General features: G+C 52.1%; 2 protein-coding genes across 3 annotated transcripts in view; one reads left to right on the top strand and one right to left on the bottom strand.

Moving 5' to 3' along the window:
• Positions 1 to 20386, bottom strand: part of PNKD (PNKD metallo-beta-lactamase domain containing) — a 73068-nt gene that overhangs the window by 49185 nt on the left and 3497 nt on the right. The window lies entirely within an intron of this gene.
• On the top strand, positions 1843 to 20215 carry TMBIM1 (transmembrane BAX inhibitor motif containing 1). 2 transcript variants are annotated; one of them, XM_059703141.1, is made up of 12 exons: positions 1843 to 1985; positions 12407 to 12642; positions 14201 to 14295; positions 15027 to 15091; positions 15262 to 15315; positions 15767 to 15817; positions 16555 to 16594; positions 16794 to 16831; positions 16986 to 17073; positions 17379 to 17474; positions 18351 to 18404; positions 18792 to 20215. In XM_059703141.1, exons 2-12 carry the CDS (start codon positions 12447 to 12449, stop codon positions 18936 to 18938), a joined length of 924 nt encoding a protein of 307 aa, XP_059559124.1. In that variant the 5' UTR covers positions 1843 to 1985; positions 12407 to 12446; the 3' UTR covers positions 18939 to 20215. The 2 variants fall into 2 exon arrangements, with proteins under 2 accessions (XP_059559124.1, XP_059559125.1); XM_059703142.1 differs by lacking the exon at positions 1843 to 1985 and adding an exon at positions 2364 to 2447.

Raw genomic sequence — 20386 nt, 5'->3', positions numbered from 1 at the left:
ACATCAATGATGAGAAAGAACTACTGATTGACTGCCTCCTGCACGCCCCCTACTGGGGGTCGAGCCCACAAGCCAGGCATATGCCCTTGGCCGGAATCGAACCTGGGACCTTTCAGTCCACAGGCCCATGCTCTATCCACTGAGCCAAACCAGCTAGGTCTGTCCCCAGCTTTAATTAACATACCCTCATAGTCACCTCAATTCACACACTACTGGCTGGCCCTAGCAAACCTGCTCAGGGGCAGGTTCCTTGTTTGGTAACAGGTTAGAGTGGTTGGGGGTTTGCTCACCATGATGTCCACCTGTCAGTCCCCTAAAGTAACTCCTAGTGAAGGTATATCTACCTATACAAATAAACATACAGTGTGTGTGTGGAGGGGGAAGGCAATTTAAGAAACATTTCTATTTTGATTAGCCTGAAACATACAATCTAAGTGGCAACTTTGCTTACTATGTTTAGTAGTAAACAGGTTGCTTTCACTTATGCTGAGAATGCATATGAGCTTCCAGTAAGTCCAGCCCAGGCCCTTCCTTCCCAAGCCTTGCTCTCTAAAGGAGCTGGACTGGCCACAGGGGATAATAATGTCAGGAAAAGTGCTTAGTGAGAGGGTTGGAAGCAGGAATTGCTCAGGTTGTCTTGGCTGTCTAGCTGTATTCATCCCTAGATGTGTTTTGTCAAGTCAACCCTCATGCATTCAAAAGGAAAAGGGTCAGCAGCCCGTGAAGACGTTTTGTGGTAGTGTTGATCTGTAGCTATTAACACGAGATAAGCACCTTAAATAAAGCTGCAGCCACCAGCAGCGTCAGCCTTGGTGTAATGGAAAAAACAGAACTTGGGAACTGTGTAAACTCAGGCAGGGTTTCTAAACTTCCCAGAACCCATTCCTCATCTCTAAGGTCAAACTGATAGTGCCTCTTCCGTTTGTGGCTGTGAGGGTTGAGAGAGGGATGCAAATCCCTCAGCCCAAGGGTGTGCACGGACAGTAGTAATTTACATCTCAATTCAGGACTCTGACTCTTAACAGCTGCTTTCCTGGTTGAATCAACTTCAAGCAGGAAATGTCTTGGCCCCATGGATTCTAAGTTTCACCTCTATAGTTGAATGTTTGAAGTTTTAAACCTAAAAAGTGCATTTGGCTTAAAAGCTTAGGATTGTCAAAGATGTTGATCACAAACTTATATCTAATAATGAAAAAATGGGCAACAATTTGAATGTTCAGTAGTTAATTGTAGAATAAGTCAGCATAGCTATGTGATAGAATACTTTGAAGCATTAAAACTGTACTTAAAAAAAATATATATATATATATATATCTGTTTTTATTGATTTTAAAGAGCGAGGAAAGGAAAGGGAGAGAAAGAAACGTCCATGAGAGAGAAACCTTGATCGGCTGCCTCCTGCACGCCCCCTACCGGGGATGGAGCCCTGAAACCCATGCTTGTGCGCTGACTGGGAATGGAACCAGCGACCTCTGGGTGCCTGCGACGCCGTTCAACCAACTGAGCCACACCGGCCAGGGTTAAAAGTTGCTTTTGAAAAATATTTAGTAACAAGAAGATGCTTGTGTTAAATATTAAAGAAAAGCAATAAACAAAACTTATCATACAATATGACGTCACTCTAGAAAAACAAGTAAAATACGTAAAGGCAAAGAAGCACCAAGAGCAAGTACTTCCCGCTGGGAGTCGGGAGGGGGTGGGATGAAGTGCTTTCATCCTGTATTTGTGTGTTTTTAAGTTTCCATCAGTGATCACGTATTGCCTTTAAATCCGAAAATACAGGACTAGCGAATTCGTCACGGCCACAGGCCGGGCGTGGGCGGGACCGGGGCGGACCCCAGCGCCCCACTGGCGGCGCCCAGAGAGCCCGCCCCAGGGGCCGACGCGACGGGGCGGGGCGCAGAGCCCAGTCCTGCCCAGGCCGGGCGGGTGGTGCCAGACTTGCGACGCCTGGAGGCCGGGAACGCACCGTCAGGATCTGCCAGGCAAGTCAGGGGGCCGCGGCCCTCCGGAGTTGGGGACTGCGGGCCGGCGGGGACTGACTCAGGGCCGGGGCGGTGCTGGGCCGGGACCCCCAAACTTTCTCGGAGTGCGCGGCGGGCCGGGCCGCTCCCGCCCCGGCTGCCGGTGCCAGAACGCGGATCCGTCGCTCTCTCTGTTGGAGTTTCGCTTTCCCCCTTGCGCCTGGGGCAGGCGGGTGCCACCCGTTTATCTTTGGGAGCCGAGCGGCTGGTTGTGGGCACCGGCGGGCGGGCCAGGGTTTGAGGGTGTCATGTGCCCCTCTTTCTGGCGCGCGTCTGTCGCAGGGCGTGTCCACAGTGCCATCCCCAGAGTGGCCAGCTGTGCGTGGAGTGAGGGCTCTGATGGCCCTCAGCTGGTGGGAGCACGAGATGGCGCGGGACCCACCCGGCCGCAGGTTGCCCCTGCGCCAGCCCAGGTGTAGACAGGTAAAAGAGTCCTAGTGAGTGGGGGAAGCGACAGGGTGGAAACAGCGAGCAGCCCCTGGCCGTGGGTGGGGAAGTGGGCACCTCTGTCACCGTGGCTCTGTCTCACCTTGCCTGCTTCCTGCCACTTCCTCAGGCTGTTCAGAAAGCTACAGGGACAGTATTGTTCTCCTGTCCTCTTTGGGTCAGAGTAAAAAGCAAGCAGGAAAATGGAAAAGGGGTAAACAAGTGAGATTGGGGAAGGAGCCAGGGGACAGTGGGAGGGCAAGTAGAGGAAGAATGCTGGGAGGCTTGGCCCTGATCTTGTGATTTCTGCATCAGTTCTTGTCCCTGGGGGGTCTCTCCCCCTCTCAGCCCACTGGGGCCTCTAGCTGTGGGGTTCTATCTGAGGGACCTGGACATGGGATAAGTGGGGGTAGGCCTGGGAACCAGGGTCAGAGCCACACACGTGTCATGGCAGGTCCCTCAGGTGTCCAGTTCTCTGGGGCTCTGAAATATTCATCTCATTGGTGAGCTTTGGTTTCAAAGCTGGCGCCTTGGGCCTGGCCAGTGGTGGCGGGGGAGCGAGGTGCTTCCCTGGGGCCGCTTTGTCTGGGACTAAGAGGCAGCCACACTTCCTTCTCACCTGCCTGCGCTCCCTGTCTCTCCAGTCATGAGGACCCAGAGACCCCGTTTGTAACTCAGAAGAAAGTGGTGGGACCTCACAGTGTCAAGGGCCCTGATATACTGTCTCCTTATGCCATGATCTCAGGGCCTCATAGTAAAAATGGGCACCTCAGAGAGGTAATGATGGGTTACACCTTAAGTGTGGGGAGAACCTCATGTCAGGCTGAGTAATAGCCACCTCAGCTTAGCCTCCTCCCATGGGAATGGGGGCCTTACCTGCAAGCTGTCCACCTCAGAGCACTTCCATCCCCCCAACTTCTCACCCTGGGCCCTTAGAAAGAGCAGAGGCCCCAGAGAAGGGACACACACTTGTGTGTCCTCAGAGGGAGGGCCAGGGAGTGAAAGCTCAAGCTCATACAGCTCTCTGGGAAGGCCTCCGCTAGCAAAATGATGTGGGCTTTCTGGAGTATTCTGTTGGAAACGCCTGGAGGGGATGGCCTTAACAGAATCTTCCAACCCTAGGACTCGGGGATTCTAAGCTAAACCCTGGTTGTGTTTGTGTGTGTGTGTGTGTGTGTGTGTGTTGGTTTTTTTGAAGTAGAAATGATATCCAGAAGTCCACAGGCCACAGTGCTGGGTACCTAGAGGGTACTCAATACAGTGGGCAGGGAGGAAGATAAGAATGAGTCCTTCTTGTGTGTAATGATTTGTATTTTTTCTTGTTACATTAAGGTGATGTCAGGGAATGCCAGCCTCCCGGTTCTATGCTAGTTGGAGATGTCACCCAGCATTGGCAGTAAATCCTGCTGTGGAGATTATAATAGCAGCTTGGAGGGAGGGGGAGGGATGAGAGGAAGGACCCCCACAGAGGACCCATCCTGGCACTGAGCTAGCTGACTCTCGGAGAGGGGGCATGCCTGGTACTTCATGTGACTGCTCAGAGAGGCTGTATGTAAGGGCCGAGGTTTTAAGATATGAGGAGTTATTCAGTAATATTGTGGTGCATGTTTGAAAGTTGCTGAGTAAATCTTAAAAGTTCTTGTCACAAAAAATAACATTTTGTAAGTTTGTATGGTGATGGATGATAACGACTTATTGTGACCATTTTGCAGTATATATAAATATTGAATTATTATGTTGTATACCTGACACTTATATAATGTTATATGTCATTTATACTTCAATTTTAAAAAAAAGATATGAGAAGGTTTCAGGTTCGATCCCAATTCAGGGATCCTGAATTCATAAATAAGTGGAACAACAAATCCATGTTTCTCTCTCTCTTTCTCTCTCCCTTCTTTTCTCAAAAATCAATAAATAGCCCAGCCAGTGTGACTCAGTGGTTGAGTGTCAACCTATGAACCAGGAGATCACAGTTCAATTCCAGGTCAGGGCACATGCCCAGGGTATGGGCTCCATCCCCGGTGGGGGATTGTGGAGGAGGCAGACAATCAATGATTCTCTCTCATCACTGATGTTTCTCCCTCTCCCTTCCTCTCTGAAATCAATAAAAACTTTAAAAAAGTCAATAAATAAACATTAAGAAAAAAGTAAAGATATGAGGAGTTAGGACATGAGTCATTCTCAAGGTTGGGTCTATCTGTAAAACAAAGGTGGCCTGCTCAGCACGCATAGAATATTATTCATTAGGTGTGCTTTGATAAAAATGTTTCGGGCTTGAGAAAGTTTGAAGGAACACTGGGTTAAACAAAAGTTGAACAGGTTTGCTCACTGCAGGACTTCTCAGCAGCCTAGTATGCCACTGTGCCTTGTGAATTTCCAAAAGGGGATATGGGTTGCTTTTCAGACTGATCTGTTTTCAGAGGTCATCCATTCCCATCTCCTGGGCTGTGTTCTTTAGAGCAGTCCAGGGAAGGCCTGGGTGATGATTCTTGCTCTCCACTCTCCGGTCCCCATAACAAGTCTCTCCTCCTCTCCCCCACCTGGGCTGATCTGGGTGAAAAGGAGGGTAGGGGAGGTCATTTGCTTGGATTCCCACAACTAGTTAGTGATAGTCAGAACTTAAACCCAGGTTTCTTGGCTTTCTGCCTCAGTCTTTCTTTTCTAGTGCTACCTTGTTTCGCTTCAGGTTCTGGGGTGAGTGAGGCCCTAGGAGATGCTGGCTGTAGGGTTCAGAGGCAGTTGGGGAGGAGAAGTTTTGGCCACCTTCATACCCAGAACATGCCACATGCCTTTGCCTCGGTAGACGGTCATCCAGAGCAGTTAACATGAGTAGTGACCTCAGCCTAGATTCTTCAGGAAGTAGGTCAATCTGCCCTGAAGTCTCCTGTTCTGGTTTGCTCGGGCAGTTCATTCAGAATCAGAGACTGTTAGACTTGGCATGGACTTCGATCTTTTGGTTCAGTGTGCTCATTCACTGATGAGAAAACTGAGCCCAGGGATGTGAAGTGGCCTACCCTGACTCACACAGTGGAGTCAGGACCTGGGCCAGGACAAGAACTCAGCTCCCTGCCTCCTAACCCAGGGCCCTGGCCTGGATGGACTTTCTACAAGGGGGAGGGGACTGGTATCAACAGCAAAGATCTTTTCTACCTCAGCCGGCCTTGGGTGCTGACCTCATCACACAGGTGACTGGTGGGGTGTCTCAGAGGCATCTGCTCTAGGCAGGTGTAAAATCAGACATCAGATTTAGGTTCAAACCCATCTCTGCTGTCCACCTGCTATGGGACCTTAGATCTGTTTTTCTCTTAATTTCAGTTTTGTCATCTGTAGAGTGGGAATAAGAATATGCATCTCACCCAGCTGGTGTGGCTCAGTGCATAGACCTATGAACCAGGAGGTCATGGTTCAATTCCCAGACAGGGCACATGCCTGGGTTGCCGGTTCGAGTCCCAATAGGGGGTGTGCCTGAGGCAGCCGACAATGATTCTCTCTCATCATTGATGCTTCTCTCTCTCTCTCTCTCTCCCTCTCTGAAATCAATAAAAAAAAGAATATGCATCTCATAGGGGCCTTGTGGGTATCCCATGTGCCCAAGTGTTGCGTGGTAAGTACACAGCACTTACTACTTACTGTAAGTGATTCTCTTCTTTCCCTGCCTGTTTAATGGCCTCCTCATTCCCTAAACTGCACTCTCAGGCCACTCTGACCACTGACTTGCCTGGGGTCTTTGAGATTACCACACTGATGACACAATTCTGCCCTCAGCAAAGGGTGATGGGGGAGCTGTGGATGCCTGTGTCCTCCCTGCTCTCCAGGGCAGCTTGGAGACTGGAGCCGCCCCTCTCACTCTCTGACTGGAGAGAGTGCCCTGGTTAGACCTGGACTGGGAAGGAAGTCATGGGCTGACAGTCTTATCTATTTCTGAGCAGGAGGCACAGAGAACTGGGGAAATGAGTGGACTGTTCTGGCTCTGCCTCAGGGTGTGTGTGCTGCCTTCTGTTTCTCTGAGTTCTCAGACAGTGGGCAGGGCTGAGAATGACGTTCCAAACCCATGACCCAGAGGGCTTGTCGTGGGCTGGGGCAGGAACTTTCTTGGCTCTGGGATTTCCTAGTCTGTCAAATGACCAGATGATTTCTAAAGTCCAACCCAGTTCTGATGTTTCAGTTTTTAGATCCACTCAGCGTCATCCTATTAATCCCAGGGGCCAGGCAGACAGAGGATAAGTGGATTCTGGGCCCATTGGTCTGTGTGCGTCAGGCCTGGTGACATGCCCAGACACTCCTGGGTGTATCTTTTTACTCCTCCTCTGCCCTGGTGGCTATATGCTGGGGTAGGAGGGTGACGTGTTTTCTTGGGTGGGGGAGTTGGGTTAGGTAAAGGAAGAGGGAGGAAAAGAGACTGTAGTAAGAGTCCTGGTTGCAGTGGGCCGGGGCTGCCCTCCTAGGCCTGCTGGGCGGGGTTTCCTGAGATGTGCACTCTGAGCTATTCTTTCCACTCTGGCTCTGGGCATCCATTCCTGGCAGGGAGGAGGGCACGCTGCCTGGGCCAGTCAGCTGCTCCTTTCCACCCCTCCTTCCAACACACACACACCCTCTTGCTGTAACCCCAGTAGCACCAGCCTCTCTGCAGATTCCAGAGCCTTAACCTTCGGATGCCCCCAGGGGAGCCTGGGCCTAGGCCTCAACTGGCTAGGAGTATGGTGGCCACACTCCAGGGGAAGGAGATGCTTTCCTGACGCTGCACCTGAAAACCTTGACAGCCAGCAAGTCCTGCATCTGAGCCCACCCACTTCTGCGGTTGTGCCGGCTGGGTCTGGGGGGTCTTGCAGGAGAAAGGAGAGGTGCCGGCTCCTTTCTGATGAGGGATCGGGGTCATAAGAGAGGGGAGCAAACTTAGATCTGTAATATGGCAAGGACAGGACAGAGTCTGAATGTCTTGGTAATAGGCATTGTGACGAAGAATGTTCTAGTGATTCAAGCTGCCTGCAAGTAGAACAGTCTTGCTCCCTGTCACTGGAGTGTATCCAGTAGGAGTTGAATGCTCACTGTGTTTTAGGAAAATTCTGGCTTCCAATGGGGAACCTTAATAGTCCTTTTTAGCCCCTGGAGACTGTGAGCCCCTCCAGATGACCTGATTTCTGGCTCCTAGTCTTTGGGCATGAATCATCCTCACTCTCTAGATATTTCCCTTCCTTCCCTTTCAGCTCTACATTCTTCTCCAGCTCCCACCTGTAGTCATAGCCATGAAAGTAAACACTGGCCACTTCCCCCTTTCCCTGGGCCAGTGCCAGCCCCAAACCTCATCCCCAGCTGAGCTCAATGAGGAGGTGGCCAGGGTGTCATGAGAGTGGGACAGCAGCCAGGGAGCAGGCTCAGAACTGCCGGTGCTGGCAGCCCTGGGCTGAGGCTGTGCAGTTTGGCATTGCTCAGAGGTGAGTGTGGCTGAGCTCAGCCTCTCCCTGATGGCCTGGACACTTTCCCTCTCCTGTCCCCAGGCCTCTACACCCGACCCCATCTCCAGCTTTGTGACAAACAGCAGGTCACTCTGCCTCCCTGACTATGGCTGTCTGGTTGGCAAAGTGAGGGGTGGGCTTACCCTAGCTGAGTGAGTTTCATTTCAGCTCTTACAAGTAAGAATCTCTGTCTCTGACTACCTTCTTTTCCTCCTGGTGGTTGCATAGGATTGGGGTCCTGGGGGATATGGAAGGGGCTGAATGGTGTGGAATCCACTTACTCTGTAAGCCTTCCATTGTCATCAGGGGGTCTTGGATGGGAAGCTATGAGAAGTGATGAGAAGTTTCAACAGACGAGGTGTTTGAATGAGGGATCTGAGCATGGGCTCTAAGCATGGGCTCTGGAGTTGGTCTTGGAGCTCAAATCTTGACTTCCTCATATCCTAGCTAAGTAACCTTGGGCAAGTGACTTAATTCTTCTAAGCTTCTATTCCTTCATTTGTAAATAGGGAAAATAACATTATCTACCCTGTTGGCCTCTTGCGAGGATTTAATGAAATAATAACTAAAAATACAACATTTATTGTTTATCAGAGGTCAGGCAATGTTCTACGTGTTCTATGTGTATTTTCTCATTTGATTTTTACAACTCTCTGGAGGGTTAATATTAAACTCAATATAATATTAAACTCATTTTCCAGCTGGAGAAACTGAGGCATGGTGAGGTGAAATGGTCAGTGCCAGTCTCTGGTGAGCATGGCTGGTGGCCGAAGCCCCAGAGAATTGGTCTGTGACCTCCTGTGTCCCCAGCAGGCAGATCCACTAGTGAATTCCTCTGAAACCAGAAGAGTCAGAGGGAGGGCGGGAGTGAGGAGGGAGTCCTCATGAGTCAGCAGCCCTCTGCACTGGGCTGGAACCCTGGATCCTCGTGGCCCATCTAAGGCCGGCCTTGCTCTCTCCCTGGTTCACCCTTTAGTCTGGAGAGGGACCTGTTTGTCCGGCTCAGCTTTGAAGAAGGTGGGAGGAGTGGCTGGCTGGCCATGTACAGGGCAGGCACTGAATAGCCTGGCTTCTCAGGGGAATTTCAGGATTCCAGTCTGTTAGAGATGGAAATGAGTCAGGGACCGTCTGGTCCACTTAGCTCATTTCACAGAGGAGCACCCAGAGGAGGCTATAGAACTGGGTACTGGTGACACTGGTGGCTCAGCTGGAGCTTCTGACCACAGGGCCTTTCTTGCAGTGCCCCCTGCTGTGTTCAGCCTGTTCACTTATATGCCACCATCTGGATAGTGGACATCAAATGGTCCTGGGTGCTGAGATGAAGGCAATAATGACAGATAAGCCCATTCCTCTTCCTGCAAACAGGCCACTGTTCTCTTGGTGTAGTTAAAAGGGGATTTAAAAAATATATATATTTGCCCTAGACAGTTTGGCTCAGTGGATAGAGCATCGGCCTGTGGACTGAAAGGTCCCAGGTTTGATTCCAGTCAAGGGCACATGCCCAGATTGCGGGCTCGATCCCTAGTAGGGGACATGCAGGAGGCAGTGATAAATGATTCTCTCTCATCACTGATGTTTCTATCTCTCCCTCTCCCTTCCTCTCTGATGTCAATAAAATATTTTTTAATCTAATTAATTTATTTTATATATTTTTATTGATTTCAGAGAGGAAGGGAGAGGGAGAGAGATAGAAACATCAATGATGAGAGAGAATCATTTATCAGCTGCCTCCTGCATGCCCCCTACTGGGGATCGAGCCCATAACCTGGGCATGTTCCCTTGACCGGAATCGAACCCGGGACCCTTCAGTCCACAGGCTGGCACTTTATCCACTGAGCCAAACCGGCTAGGGCTAAAAGGGGATTTTTGAAGGGGATGGATAGAGGGTTACAGGGTGAAGGAGCCTCTTGTCTCACAAAAGGGGACCCCAGTTTTTCTTCCTCTTTTAAAAGTCTATTAAGAAGAGACACATATAACAACTTAAGAGTATTTTCTCACTCTTACATAAACAAAACATTTTTGTTATTGTTGCTGTTAATCCTTACACGAGGAAATTTTTCCATTGATTTTTTAGAGCGAGCGAGAGAGAAACATCGATGTGAGAGAGACACATCTATTGGTTGCCTGCAACTGAGGTACAAGCCCTTGACTGGAATAGAACTCATGAACCTTCAATCCGCAGGCCGGCGCTCCATCCATGGAGCCAAACTGGCTAGGGCTAAACAAAACATTGTCAAAAACAGTGACTATCTCGGTTTCTTAAACTCAGCACACCCAGTTTTTAGTCCTCCCTTGTTCCTTTCATTCCACTCTCCTCAGGCCACTCTACGCTCCGGTGCAGGACCTGTACACAACCCCACTTCTGATGCCCTGGTTTGCTGTGTCACCACACCCTTGCTGTCCGGGACATCTTTCTTATTTCTGACCTGACACATTCTTGCTGTGCTGGTCCATTTACTCTGGGAAGATGGAGAACAGCTTTCCTCAAAATAACCCATTTAGAGACCTGGCCTGTAATTCAATACTGCCTCCCCACCCTCCCTGCCACCTTCTTCTCTCTGGATTATCCCAATTGTCATAAGAGAGAAGAGATAAGACAGTCCTTTATCTGATCCCTGAACTGTGCAGGTGCCCTACAAAGCCGGCTCTTCCTTCCAGCAGAGGCTCTGAGGCTGTCTGCTGACCTGAATCTGGGGGCGCTTCCTCTCTGTGGGATCCTAAAGGTCTGCCCCTTGGAGGATGCTAGGGGGAGGTGGTGGCCCTGTTAAGGGGCCCAGGCTCTATCAGGGCTTGTTCCTAATCCAGGTCTTTCAGGGACCTCCTTCTTAGCTCTTCGCAAGCCCCAATCTCTGCCACTTAAGAGGGGAATACCAGTCCTGGGGGACATTTACTTGGCGTAAGAGGCATAAAGAACACAGCATATGCCCTGGCCAGCTAGCTCAGTTGGCTGGAGCATCATCCCCATATGGCAGGGTTGCAGGGTCGATCCCCGTCAGGGCACATGCAGGAATCAACCAAAGAGAGAGAGAGAGAGAGAGAGAGAGAGAGAGAGAGAGAGAGAGAGACAGACAGACAGACAGACAGACAGGCATAATATAGAAGACAAACATCTAGGACCCTGAAGGCCTCGGAGATTCTGGTGGCACCATTAACCTGCCAGTTCTGTGACCATGGGGAATCACTTCACTGCTCTGAGCCTTGGTTCCCTCATCTGAACTGAGCATTTGTGGCCTTGTCCTCAGCTTTCCCCTGGCTGTGGAGTTCTTCCTCCTGCAGAGAAGGTAGTGATTGGACCTTGTGGCCTGAATCCTTAGGGCTCCCTCTTCCCTGCTAGCCACTGCCCCTGGGGGAGACAGGCAAGAATCACAGGGACACCAGAGACCCTGGGGTTCAGAACAAGTGTCTCCCCTCCCCGGGGGCTTTGGGGCCCTGTAAGCACCACGGCAGGGCCACGAAGAGAGCAGTGGCAGCCATAGGCTGCTACACACCCATCTGACACGCCTAGGCTGTTATTTGAAAGAACCAGAAAGTTCTGTCTCAGGCCTGCCCTTTTGCGCCGCCTCCCAGCTCTGGTGGCCAGCCCTGTGCACCCATTCCCCCAGGCTTCTGGCGTCCCCTGACTCAGCCTGCCACTGTCCATAGCCCTCTGCCCTCCCACGCTGGGGCTGGTGGCTCCAGCACCAGGGCTAGCTTGTTCTCCTCGCCTCCTCCCCCACCATCGGCCTTGGCTCCTCCCCAGCTCTGCCTTTCAGGCCTGACTCTCCTGCCAGCTGCCTTGGGGGCTGGGTTGACCCTTCAATGGGTCCCAGCTGGCCCTGTGATTCACCAGGCTTTGCTGGGCCATCGGGCTTCTTCCCTAGTCACTAGAAAGCTTTTTTAAAAATTTTATTTTCTTTATTATTTTTTAAATTGATTCCAGAGAGAGGAAATGGGGGGGAGGGGGCGGTGGCGGAGGGAGAGAAAACGAAAGGGAAAGAGAAAGAGAGAAACATGAATCTGAGAAACATCTATCTGTTGTCTCCCACACGCTCCCTGCCTGGGGATCAAACCCGCAACCTGGATATGTGCTCCGACTGGGAGTCGAACTTGACTCGTATTGGTATACAGGACAGTGCTCCAACCAGCTGAGCCACACTGTCCAGGGCTAGAAGGCATTCTTAAGTGATCACAGGGGAGTTCCCAGGCCCCTGCTCCTCATCGCTTACCCCACTGATGCCCAGTGATCCCTCTGGACTCTTGCTCCCCACCTCCCCCACCCCCCATGGCAGGATGCTGCACAGGGAGGGCTGTGGGCAGAAAGCTGGTGTGAAGGTGAGGGGCAGGGGCTGAGCTGGTGGGCCAAGGGCACTATGGCGATGGGGAGGATGGCCTGTGGGCAGAGGATGGCACCCCATGATTGAGAGAAACTATGAGAGTCTCCTTCCACAGAGACCACCTGGACTAGGGTGGGGTGAGCTGGACTCAGGCACTCATGACTGCTTTTCTTGTCTTCCATTTCAGGTCCCAGCCGCTGGGGTCTCCCCTCAGCCCTTGAGTGGCCATGTCCAACCCCAGCGCACCCCCTCCGTATGAGGACCGCAACCCCCTGTACCCTCCACCCCAGGGGGGCTATGGGCAGCCTTCTGTCCTGCCCGGCGGGTACCCTGCCTACCCTGCCTACCCACAGCCTGGCTATGGTCACCCTGCTGGCTACCCACAGCCTATGCCCCCCGTGCACCCGATGCCCATGCACTACGGTGAGTGCCTGAGGGTGACTGGCGGTGGGTGGGAGGAGCACTGGCAGCACCGAGCCACCTCATTTCCTTCCTTTTCAATTTCCTGTTAACCCGGTTTTTCATCTCTCCATTTCCCATCTTTGTTTTCTCCCTACTCGTACCTAGCTCCCCTGGACCACCTGTTAGCCCCGTTATTCAGCAGGGAGTCTGAGTCCATAAGACACACCGGAAGTTACACACCACAGAGAAAGTGGCTGGGTGAAGTAATTAATTACTAGGTGGCCGTTCCTAACTAGGGGGCACCACCCCACCCAGTTCCTCTCTCCCTTTGGAACCTGAGGTACTTTTTTTTTTTTTTTAAATCCTTGTCCTTTAAGGTAACATGATTTTTGCAAACATCCAGAGGTCATTTGGATGTTTGGTAATCACCCTGGCAAGTAAATGCTGTTTGGTCTTTGAGATGAGATAAGATGAGAAGGCAGTGACTTTCCTGAGTAGCCCACACGCGGACTTTGAAAGTAGTCCCCAGGCATTCCAGGAATGCCATGTGGCCTGGAGCACAGCCCAGGCTCATCTGGCCACTCGTCTGCTCCATGCAAATATCAGTGGTCAGTCACATTTCCAGTCCTGTCTTGTCCTGTGAACATATATCCCTGACATGTCTGTTTTCTCTGAGTCCTACTTGTTGACCCGAGGTAGATCATGGTCTACACCAGTGATGGCGAACCTATGACATGTGTGTCAGAGGTAACACGCGAACTCATTTTTTTGGTTGATTTTTCTTTGTTAAATGGCATTTAAATATATAAAATAAATATCAAAAATATAAATCTTTGTTTTACTATGGTTGCAAATACCAAAAATTTCTATATGTGACACGGCACCAGAGTTAAGTTAGGGTTTTTCAAAATGCTGACACGCCGAGCTCAAAAGGTTCTCCATCACTGGTCTACACACTCTTCACCTTGCACACACGTGTGCTGTGTTTTCTATTGTTATTTTTAATCCTTATCTGAGGATATTTTTTCCATTGATTTTTAAAGGGAGTGAGAGAAGGGGGAGAGACAGAGAGAGAGAGAAACATGGATAGGAGAGAGACACATCGACTGGTTACCTCCCGCACACGCCCTGACTGTGGCAGGGATCAAGCCTGCAACCCAACCAAGGTACATGCCTTTGACTGGAATCAGACTTGAGACCCTTCAGTCCGTGGGCTGACATTCTAACCAGTGGGCTAGGGCTGTGCAGTGTTTTTACCTTCCTTTTCCTCCTTCTATCAAGTCCCCTGCTCTGCCCCCACCCTCACAGCTCCTCTGGCTGACACTCTAGTCCACGTGCCTGCAACCACAGGTGTTTATACACCAGAGCACGCAGGTGTGGGCTGGGCACCCTCGCCCAGGAGACCTCAGTGCATGCTGATGGGTTACTCTGTGGGCATCTAGAGGACCTGGCTCGGGCAAGGAGTTTGTTATAACACTTGGTTTTTGACTGGAGATATCCGAGACTCTGAGATAATGTCACAGAGGCTTTGGGATTGAGAACACATATTCCTAGTTGGTCATATATGATCTGTCCCCAGGCCCAGGCTATGACGCCGAGGAGAGAGCAGTGAGTGACAGCTTCGGGGCCGGAGAGTGGGATGACATGAAAGTCCGACACACCTTCATTCGAAAGGTGAGATGTGGGCTGGGAGGCAGGTGTACCTGGGCCCCTTGGGCTGTGGGAATGGGGTGGTTGGCAGGGAGGCACTGTTAGCCCGGGGACCCATTCCCATGGAAATAGCTGCTGCCTTCCAGGTTCTCTCTAGCCCTGTACTCTTCTCATCCCTGTTCCTAACCTTTCGCTCCTCTTTCCGTGACCTTGTTTTGGGGTCAGAGGCAGATTCAGTCTGGGAAAATCTCAGCAGACTCTGCAAAGTGTTCTGTCCTCCCCAGACTTCTTTCTCCTGTTTGGCTGTAAGCAACTGGAAGCCAGAAATGATGGTAGCTCACCCTCCCTTCCCCATCTCCTGTGTGCATAGCACCCTGCTCAGAGTAGACAGATACCTGACAGTATCAGCCTGAACGGCTGCAACTGCAGGGCCACACTGGCTGTGCAGTGAGGCAGGGGAAGTAAGCAGTAAACTGAGGCTGGATGTCAGACAGGGATGGGGTGTCAGGTAGCAGCTGGAGGTGAGGATCAGCTCTGAGATGTGGATAATACTGGAGACAGCCTCTCCACCTGGCTGCAGTTAGGGTGGGCTCTCGAGTGGAAACAAAGAGTGGATCCTTCAAAATTAAGAAGGAGGCCCTCCTCACGGTTAATAGTCAGGGGAGGAGGAGAGTCTTCGGGCTCCTTGGTCTGGGGACTGGCTGCTTCCGGGGGAGAGGCCAGGGGTGTGGGATGCTGACATGTCTGTGTTGCAGGTTTACAGCATCATCTCCGTCCAGCTGCTCATCACAGTGGCCATCATCGCCATCTTCACCTTTGTGTGAGTCTCTAAGCCTCTCCGCCCCTCTTTGGAGCTCTGAGGTCCTGGGCCTGCTTGGGTACCTGCCAGGAGCTGGGGTGGGGGGCCCCTGACTCAGAGGGACAGAAGAAGGGCTGGATGTGGGCAATTTGAGGAAACAGCTGTGACTCGGGTCTTCTCTTGCTCCACAGGAAGCCAGTTGGCGAGTTTGTGAGAAGAAATGTGGCTGTCTATTACGTATCCTAGTGAGTCTATGTTCTCTCTGCTCGGGTCAAGGGGAGAGGGGGTGACAACTCCCTGGATTTCCCAGAGCAGGGATCCAAATACTGTTTGTGAGGGGCCCTTCATGTTGCCACCTCTGTTGGGAAGTGTGGGTGCATGCCACCCAGTGAGGAGCAGCAGCAGCACAGACTCCTAAGAGCAGGGGTGGGGAACTGGTGGCAACACATATAAAGTAAAATGGTCCCCACAGTCGGTTAGCCTGTCTACTCTGACCTCCTTCACCCTCTTCCTGGCCAGACCCCCCATAACAGTGCCCTTGGCGGGGGTGATCTCGTCCTACTAGGTAGCTTCCCCCAGACTTCGAAACAGCTCTGTGGCCTCCAACCTGCTGGCCTGTGAGTGCTGTCAGGTGGGGCCAAGAGGGACCTAGCGCTGACCAGGCCTGTGGACTACTTCCTGTCTCTTTCTCCCCAGTGCTGTCTTCCTGGCCACCTACCTGACCCTTGCCTGCTGCCAGGGACCCAGGTGAGTCCCATAGACTTAGACAAAGAGAAGGGATGGCAGGGGGCAGGAGTGGGGCCAAATATTTGGGGCAGAAAGGGGACTCCTTATAGCAGCTGAATGAAGACATACAAGCAGTAATGAGGATGATAGCTACATGCAGGTGTGTACAGTACCTTGCCTGGTGCCCCAGCCTTTCCCTCCCCCTTTCTCCTCCCCCTCCCCCCTCCCCAGGCACATTACCTTTGCCTTTTCTTCTAAGCTCTAAGGGCCCTTTTGCATCTATAACTAGTTTCCTGAGCCTATGCAGCCCAGCTGGCTCACTTCTACTACCTCTGTAACTTTCTAAATAAACTTTCTCTTACAGTTTGAAAAAACAAAGTACCTTGCCTGTGTGGGCTCTATTTAGCTATGTAGCCATTATTCTTTCAGCAGCCCTGCAAGATATGTAACATTTTACCATTTAACAAATAGGAAGAATCCAAGTCTCAGAGAGGCTGAGTAACTTTCCCACAGTCACACAGATAGTGTAAAAGCTCAAATGAATGCAGGTCTTTGTGGCCCCACAGTCCACATCTGTCCTATTGTCCTGTGTTGTCCCTGCATAGAACACCTGAGCAGGTACCAAAGGCTGAGCCAGCCTCCCCTCCCCCAGTCAAGGCCTAATTCTCCAGGCACCTGGGCCAAGACCTTCCTTCTGCTAAAGGACTCTGATACCTGGTTGGCCCTGAGTCACTTAATTATGGTTTCTTTCCCTTCAGACGCCGTTTCCCATGGAACATCATCCTGCTGACCCTCTTTGTAAGTCTAGAAGCGTGGAGGGGATGTGGAGATGGTGTGAGGGAGGGTTAGGGAGGGGATGCCATTGTGGAAGGTGTCTGGTTCTCTCCGCCACCTTATCCTTACGCCTGTCTCCTCAGTCACATTTACTCCCAGCCCTGACACTGCCATGGCCATGCCTCTCATAAGTGTTTCATTCTTGTCTCTCTCCTTCCCTCAGACTCTTGCCCTGGGCTTCATGACCGGCACCATTTCCAGGTACATTCGGGGACAAACCACCATGCTCTGGGAAGTGTGTGTTATGGGGGAGCGGGCATCTCTGGGCTGGCAGTCCTGTGCATGGGGGAAGTGGTGGTTTTGAAGTCAGTCACATATGGCTATGCCTCTGGCCTCTCCCTCTCCTTCCCCTCAGTATGTATCAAACCAAAGCTGTCATCATCGCAATGATCATCACTGCTGTGGTGACTATTTCAGTCACCATCTTCTGCTTCCAGACCAAGGTGAGGGCTTGGGGGGCCCCTCCCTGGCCTCTCCACCCCCCTTTCTTATACAGAGCTGGCCCTTAAGGCTTGGTGCTTGAGCAGGCCTGGGAGGGCCCAGACCCCCTAGACTGGGGATTCCCTTAGAGACCCTAATCCCTTCCCTTCAGAGCTACTACACCTACAAAACGGCTCCCTATGTCAGTCCTTAGACTGTCACTCCCATGCCCCCCAAAAGGGACTCCTGGGAGGTGGGGGGAGGCAGGGCCAGTCTGGCTGGCCTGCTGGTTGTGACACTCGTCTGACAGAAACTTCATTCCTGGCAGGTGGACTTCACCTCGTGCACAGGCCTCTTCTGTGTCCTGGGAATTGTGATGATGGTGACTGGGATTGTCACTGCCATCGTGCTGTCCTTCAAATACGTGAGTGTCTCGGGAGAGCTGGGGTCAGTGAGCCCAGTGGTCAGGGGAGACTTTCTGTAGAACGAGCGAAGCAGGCCCACAGGCCCCTGGGCAGGCGTTGGCCCCCAGGACCCTCGACTGGCCAGCAGAGGCACCAGTGCTGAGGCCCATCCTTTGAGTTAGGGTCTAGCTATTCCTCTTCAGCAGCAGGCGGCCCCGGGACCCATCACACCTGAGGCCTTGGACAGCATCACGGAATTCCCATGGGAAGTGGCGGATGAGGTCTGGCAGCTGAGGCCAGGTCCTGGGAGGCGGGCGGAGAGGAGCCCCGTGGCAGAGGGGAGCACAGAGCTGGAGGGGAAGCATGTGAACAGGAGGGCTGCTTGCCTTCAGTGGACAGGCACCTGGGAGGCTGCTGAGCAGGCTGCCTGGGGTACTCTGACTTTGATGTTCATCGAAGTGGTTGGGGCTTCCCTCCCAACCCTCTTCTTTAGTCCGTCCCTTCCAGGATTGGCTGCAAGAAGCCTTCCCTGAAGGTGGACTATGGCTGGGGAAAGGTGGTGGGGCTCTTTGACCAGTGCTTGCCTGCGCCCGCCCCTCCCAGAGCTGCAATTCAACCACCTTCTCTTTCCCAGAAATACATGGACACCTCTGTATCTTACTCACTTTGGAGACTGGTTTTCCTATGGCCACTGGAGGATGGCTGTTTTCTCTGCCAAATCTGTTACCATTCTCAATTTCTCCCAGGATCTGGAAGGCAGAGGTAGTCCTTTCGTGTAGGTAGCTTCCTGGATCTATCCGCTTGGATGCCAGAATCCCAGGGAAGCTGGTCCTGAGAGCTCACCTTGGTCGTGCTTTGCTAAGATTTCTAACACCATCCCTGTTCCCTCTCCCCAGATTTACTGGCTCCATATGGTCTATGCTGGTCTGGGGGCCATTTGCTTTACCTTGGTGAGTAAGGCCCTGCCCCTCTGGGAAGGGGAGCTGAGGGGAGGGAAGGGAGGAACTGAGTGGATGGAGCATGAATTTAGGCTACTTGGGAGGCAGGGAATGTGGCCACAACTACCCTTCCCTCTCTCCCCCGTTAAGAGGTTCGCTGATTTCTGGGCACCGCTGCCCTCTCGTGTCCACACTGCCTGCAGAAGGACACTCAGCAGGCGGACTGTCTCTCCCCTTTTCTAGACTGGGGACTGCTTCGGAGTAGAGGCCATGTGTTGTGCCACTCATTAATGTGTCCCCTAAGCACACTGCATGGCAGAGGCTCCAGGGACAGATCTGCTGACCAGAAACGAGTTCTGGCATTGTACCCGGGGGTCTCACTCGTGCTTGTCCCTGCAGTTCCTGGCTTACGACACCCAGTTGGTCCTGGGGAACCGGAAGCACACCATCAGCCCAGAGGACTACATCACTGGCGCCCTGCAGATCTACACCGACATCATCTACATCTTTACCTTTGTGTTGCAGCTGGTGGGGAGTCGCGATTAAAGAGCACCCCCAGTTCCGCTCCACTTTGGGCTCTCCCAACTCTAGAGGGCTGGGTCCTGTGACCAGGTCTGGGCCACAGACGCCTTTCCTTCCCCTAAAGTAATACGCCCAGTTTCCTCTCTGTCCTGGGTGAGTGGCCTCTGTGGCTGTGGATGTGTGGGTACCACCTGGTGGGGCTGGAGGAACTGGGGACTAACTCTTGCCCTTGATGGACTTGGCAGGGACTAGGCTGAAGATGTGCCTTCTCCCTCCACCCACTATGTGGCACCACATTCTTCTTAACTGCTGGGGTCAGAGTGGGGAGGGATGAAAGAGCCTCTTCTAAAACTAAAAGGGAATATGGATGTAGACGTGACTCTTCAAGGTGATGAGGTTCCCCCTCCCACCTTTGCCACAGGCTTCTGGGCTAGGTAGCTGGAGCTGTTTCCTCCCTCAACCCCTAACAGAGCCAAAGAGGTTTGTCCCCAGCCTGCTGGACTCTTAGGCCATTATCCTGTACTCCTTTGGCAAACCCTGTGGCTCCCTGGCTCAGGGAGGTAGAAGCGATCTGTGCTGTGGGTGCCCCTGCTTCAGCTCCTCTCTTGATGCATGTACATACTGTTTATCTGGGCTGGGGGTGGGGAGGGAGAGGGAGAGACAGCAGCAAACTCAAGCACAGGGGCCGGTACAGAGCAGCGTCTACCCTGGGCTTCCTCGTGGCTGTGGTGGTGGCAGAGAGCAGGCCCGTTTGCAGCCACTGGGTCCCCATTCTCCAAAGCTGCCTGGGGGGCCTCCCTGGTGCTTCTGAGCTCTGTCAGAGGGATCTCTGGCTTTCCATGCTCAGGCTGCTCAGGCAGAAAACGAGGGGCAATGGTCAGGAGATGGGGTGGTTTGTAGGATCATGTGTGGCCAGGAAGTAACCAGGAAGAAGAGACTGGGTTGGGATGCCTTGGAGTACCCCATCCAGTCTGACAGATATTGTTCTTTCCTTCTGCTAACCTGGGGAGGGCCTGAGAGGAAGGAGACTTCCCCTCTGTTCTTAACTCCCACTGAGGGACTTTAGACTCAGACCCCGTCTCTCTAGCCAGCGCCTGCTTTCTTAGTGACACCAAGTGCCTCAAGCTGGAATGGGAAGGGGAACAAGGGTCACTCTAAGGTCACTCTATCAGGTGGGGTGGAAACCAAATCAGCTCAAGGGTATAAGTAGGACTTCTCTAAGTCCTTGGTCCTAAGTATATCACATAAAAAGACATAACTAGAAATGTAATAAAGTCTTACATTTAGAAGTTAAAACCCCATTTGGCTCTGGTTTTCTTCACTTTCGGTCTGGCCCTGCCCAAAGCATCCACTTCCAACCTTTGCATTCCGGCTTGCTATCTTCCACCTTTTCTAAGATAACCAAATACACTTTGCCCAGCACTTCCTGGTAATGGATGCAAAAGGCTGCTGGAAGCTCGACCTGCATTACT

Source organism: Myotis daubentonii, chromosome 7 (genome assembly GCF_963259705.1).
Source record: "Myotis daubentonii chromosome 7, mMyoDau2.1, whole genome shotgun sequence".
In the NCBI taxonomy this organism is placed as follows: Eukaryota; Metazoa; Chordata; class Mammalia; order Chiroptera; family Vespertilionidae; genus Myotis; species Myotis daubentonii.
Note: the sequence above shows the minus strand (reverse complement) of the source record. Positions and strands in the feature narration are given on the sequence as shown.

What these genes read in the sequence shown, in the direction of transcription:
- TMBIM1 (XM_059703141.1), top strand. Translation starts at nt 12,447, where the DNA reads ATGTCCAACCCCAGCGCACCCCCTCCGTATGAGGACCGCAACCCCCTG. An exon ending in GACACACCTTCATTCGAAAG is followed by an intron (nt 14,296 to 15,026) that starts GTGAGATGTGGG and finishes TCTGTGTTGCAG; the next exon opens with GTTTACAGCATCATCTCCGT. An exon ending in ATCGCCATCTTCACCTTTGT is followed by an intron (nt 15,092 to 15,261) that starts GTGAGTCTCTAA and finishes CTTGCTCCACAG; the next exon opens with GAAGCCAGTTGGCGAGTTTG.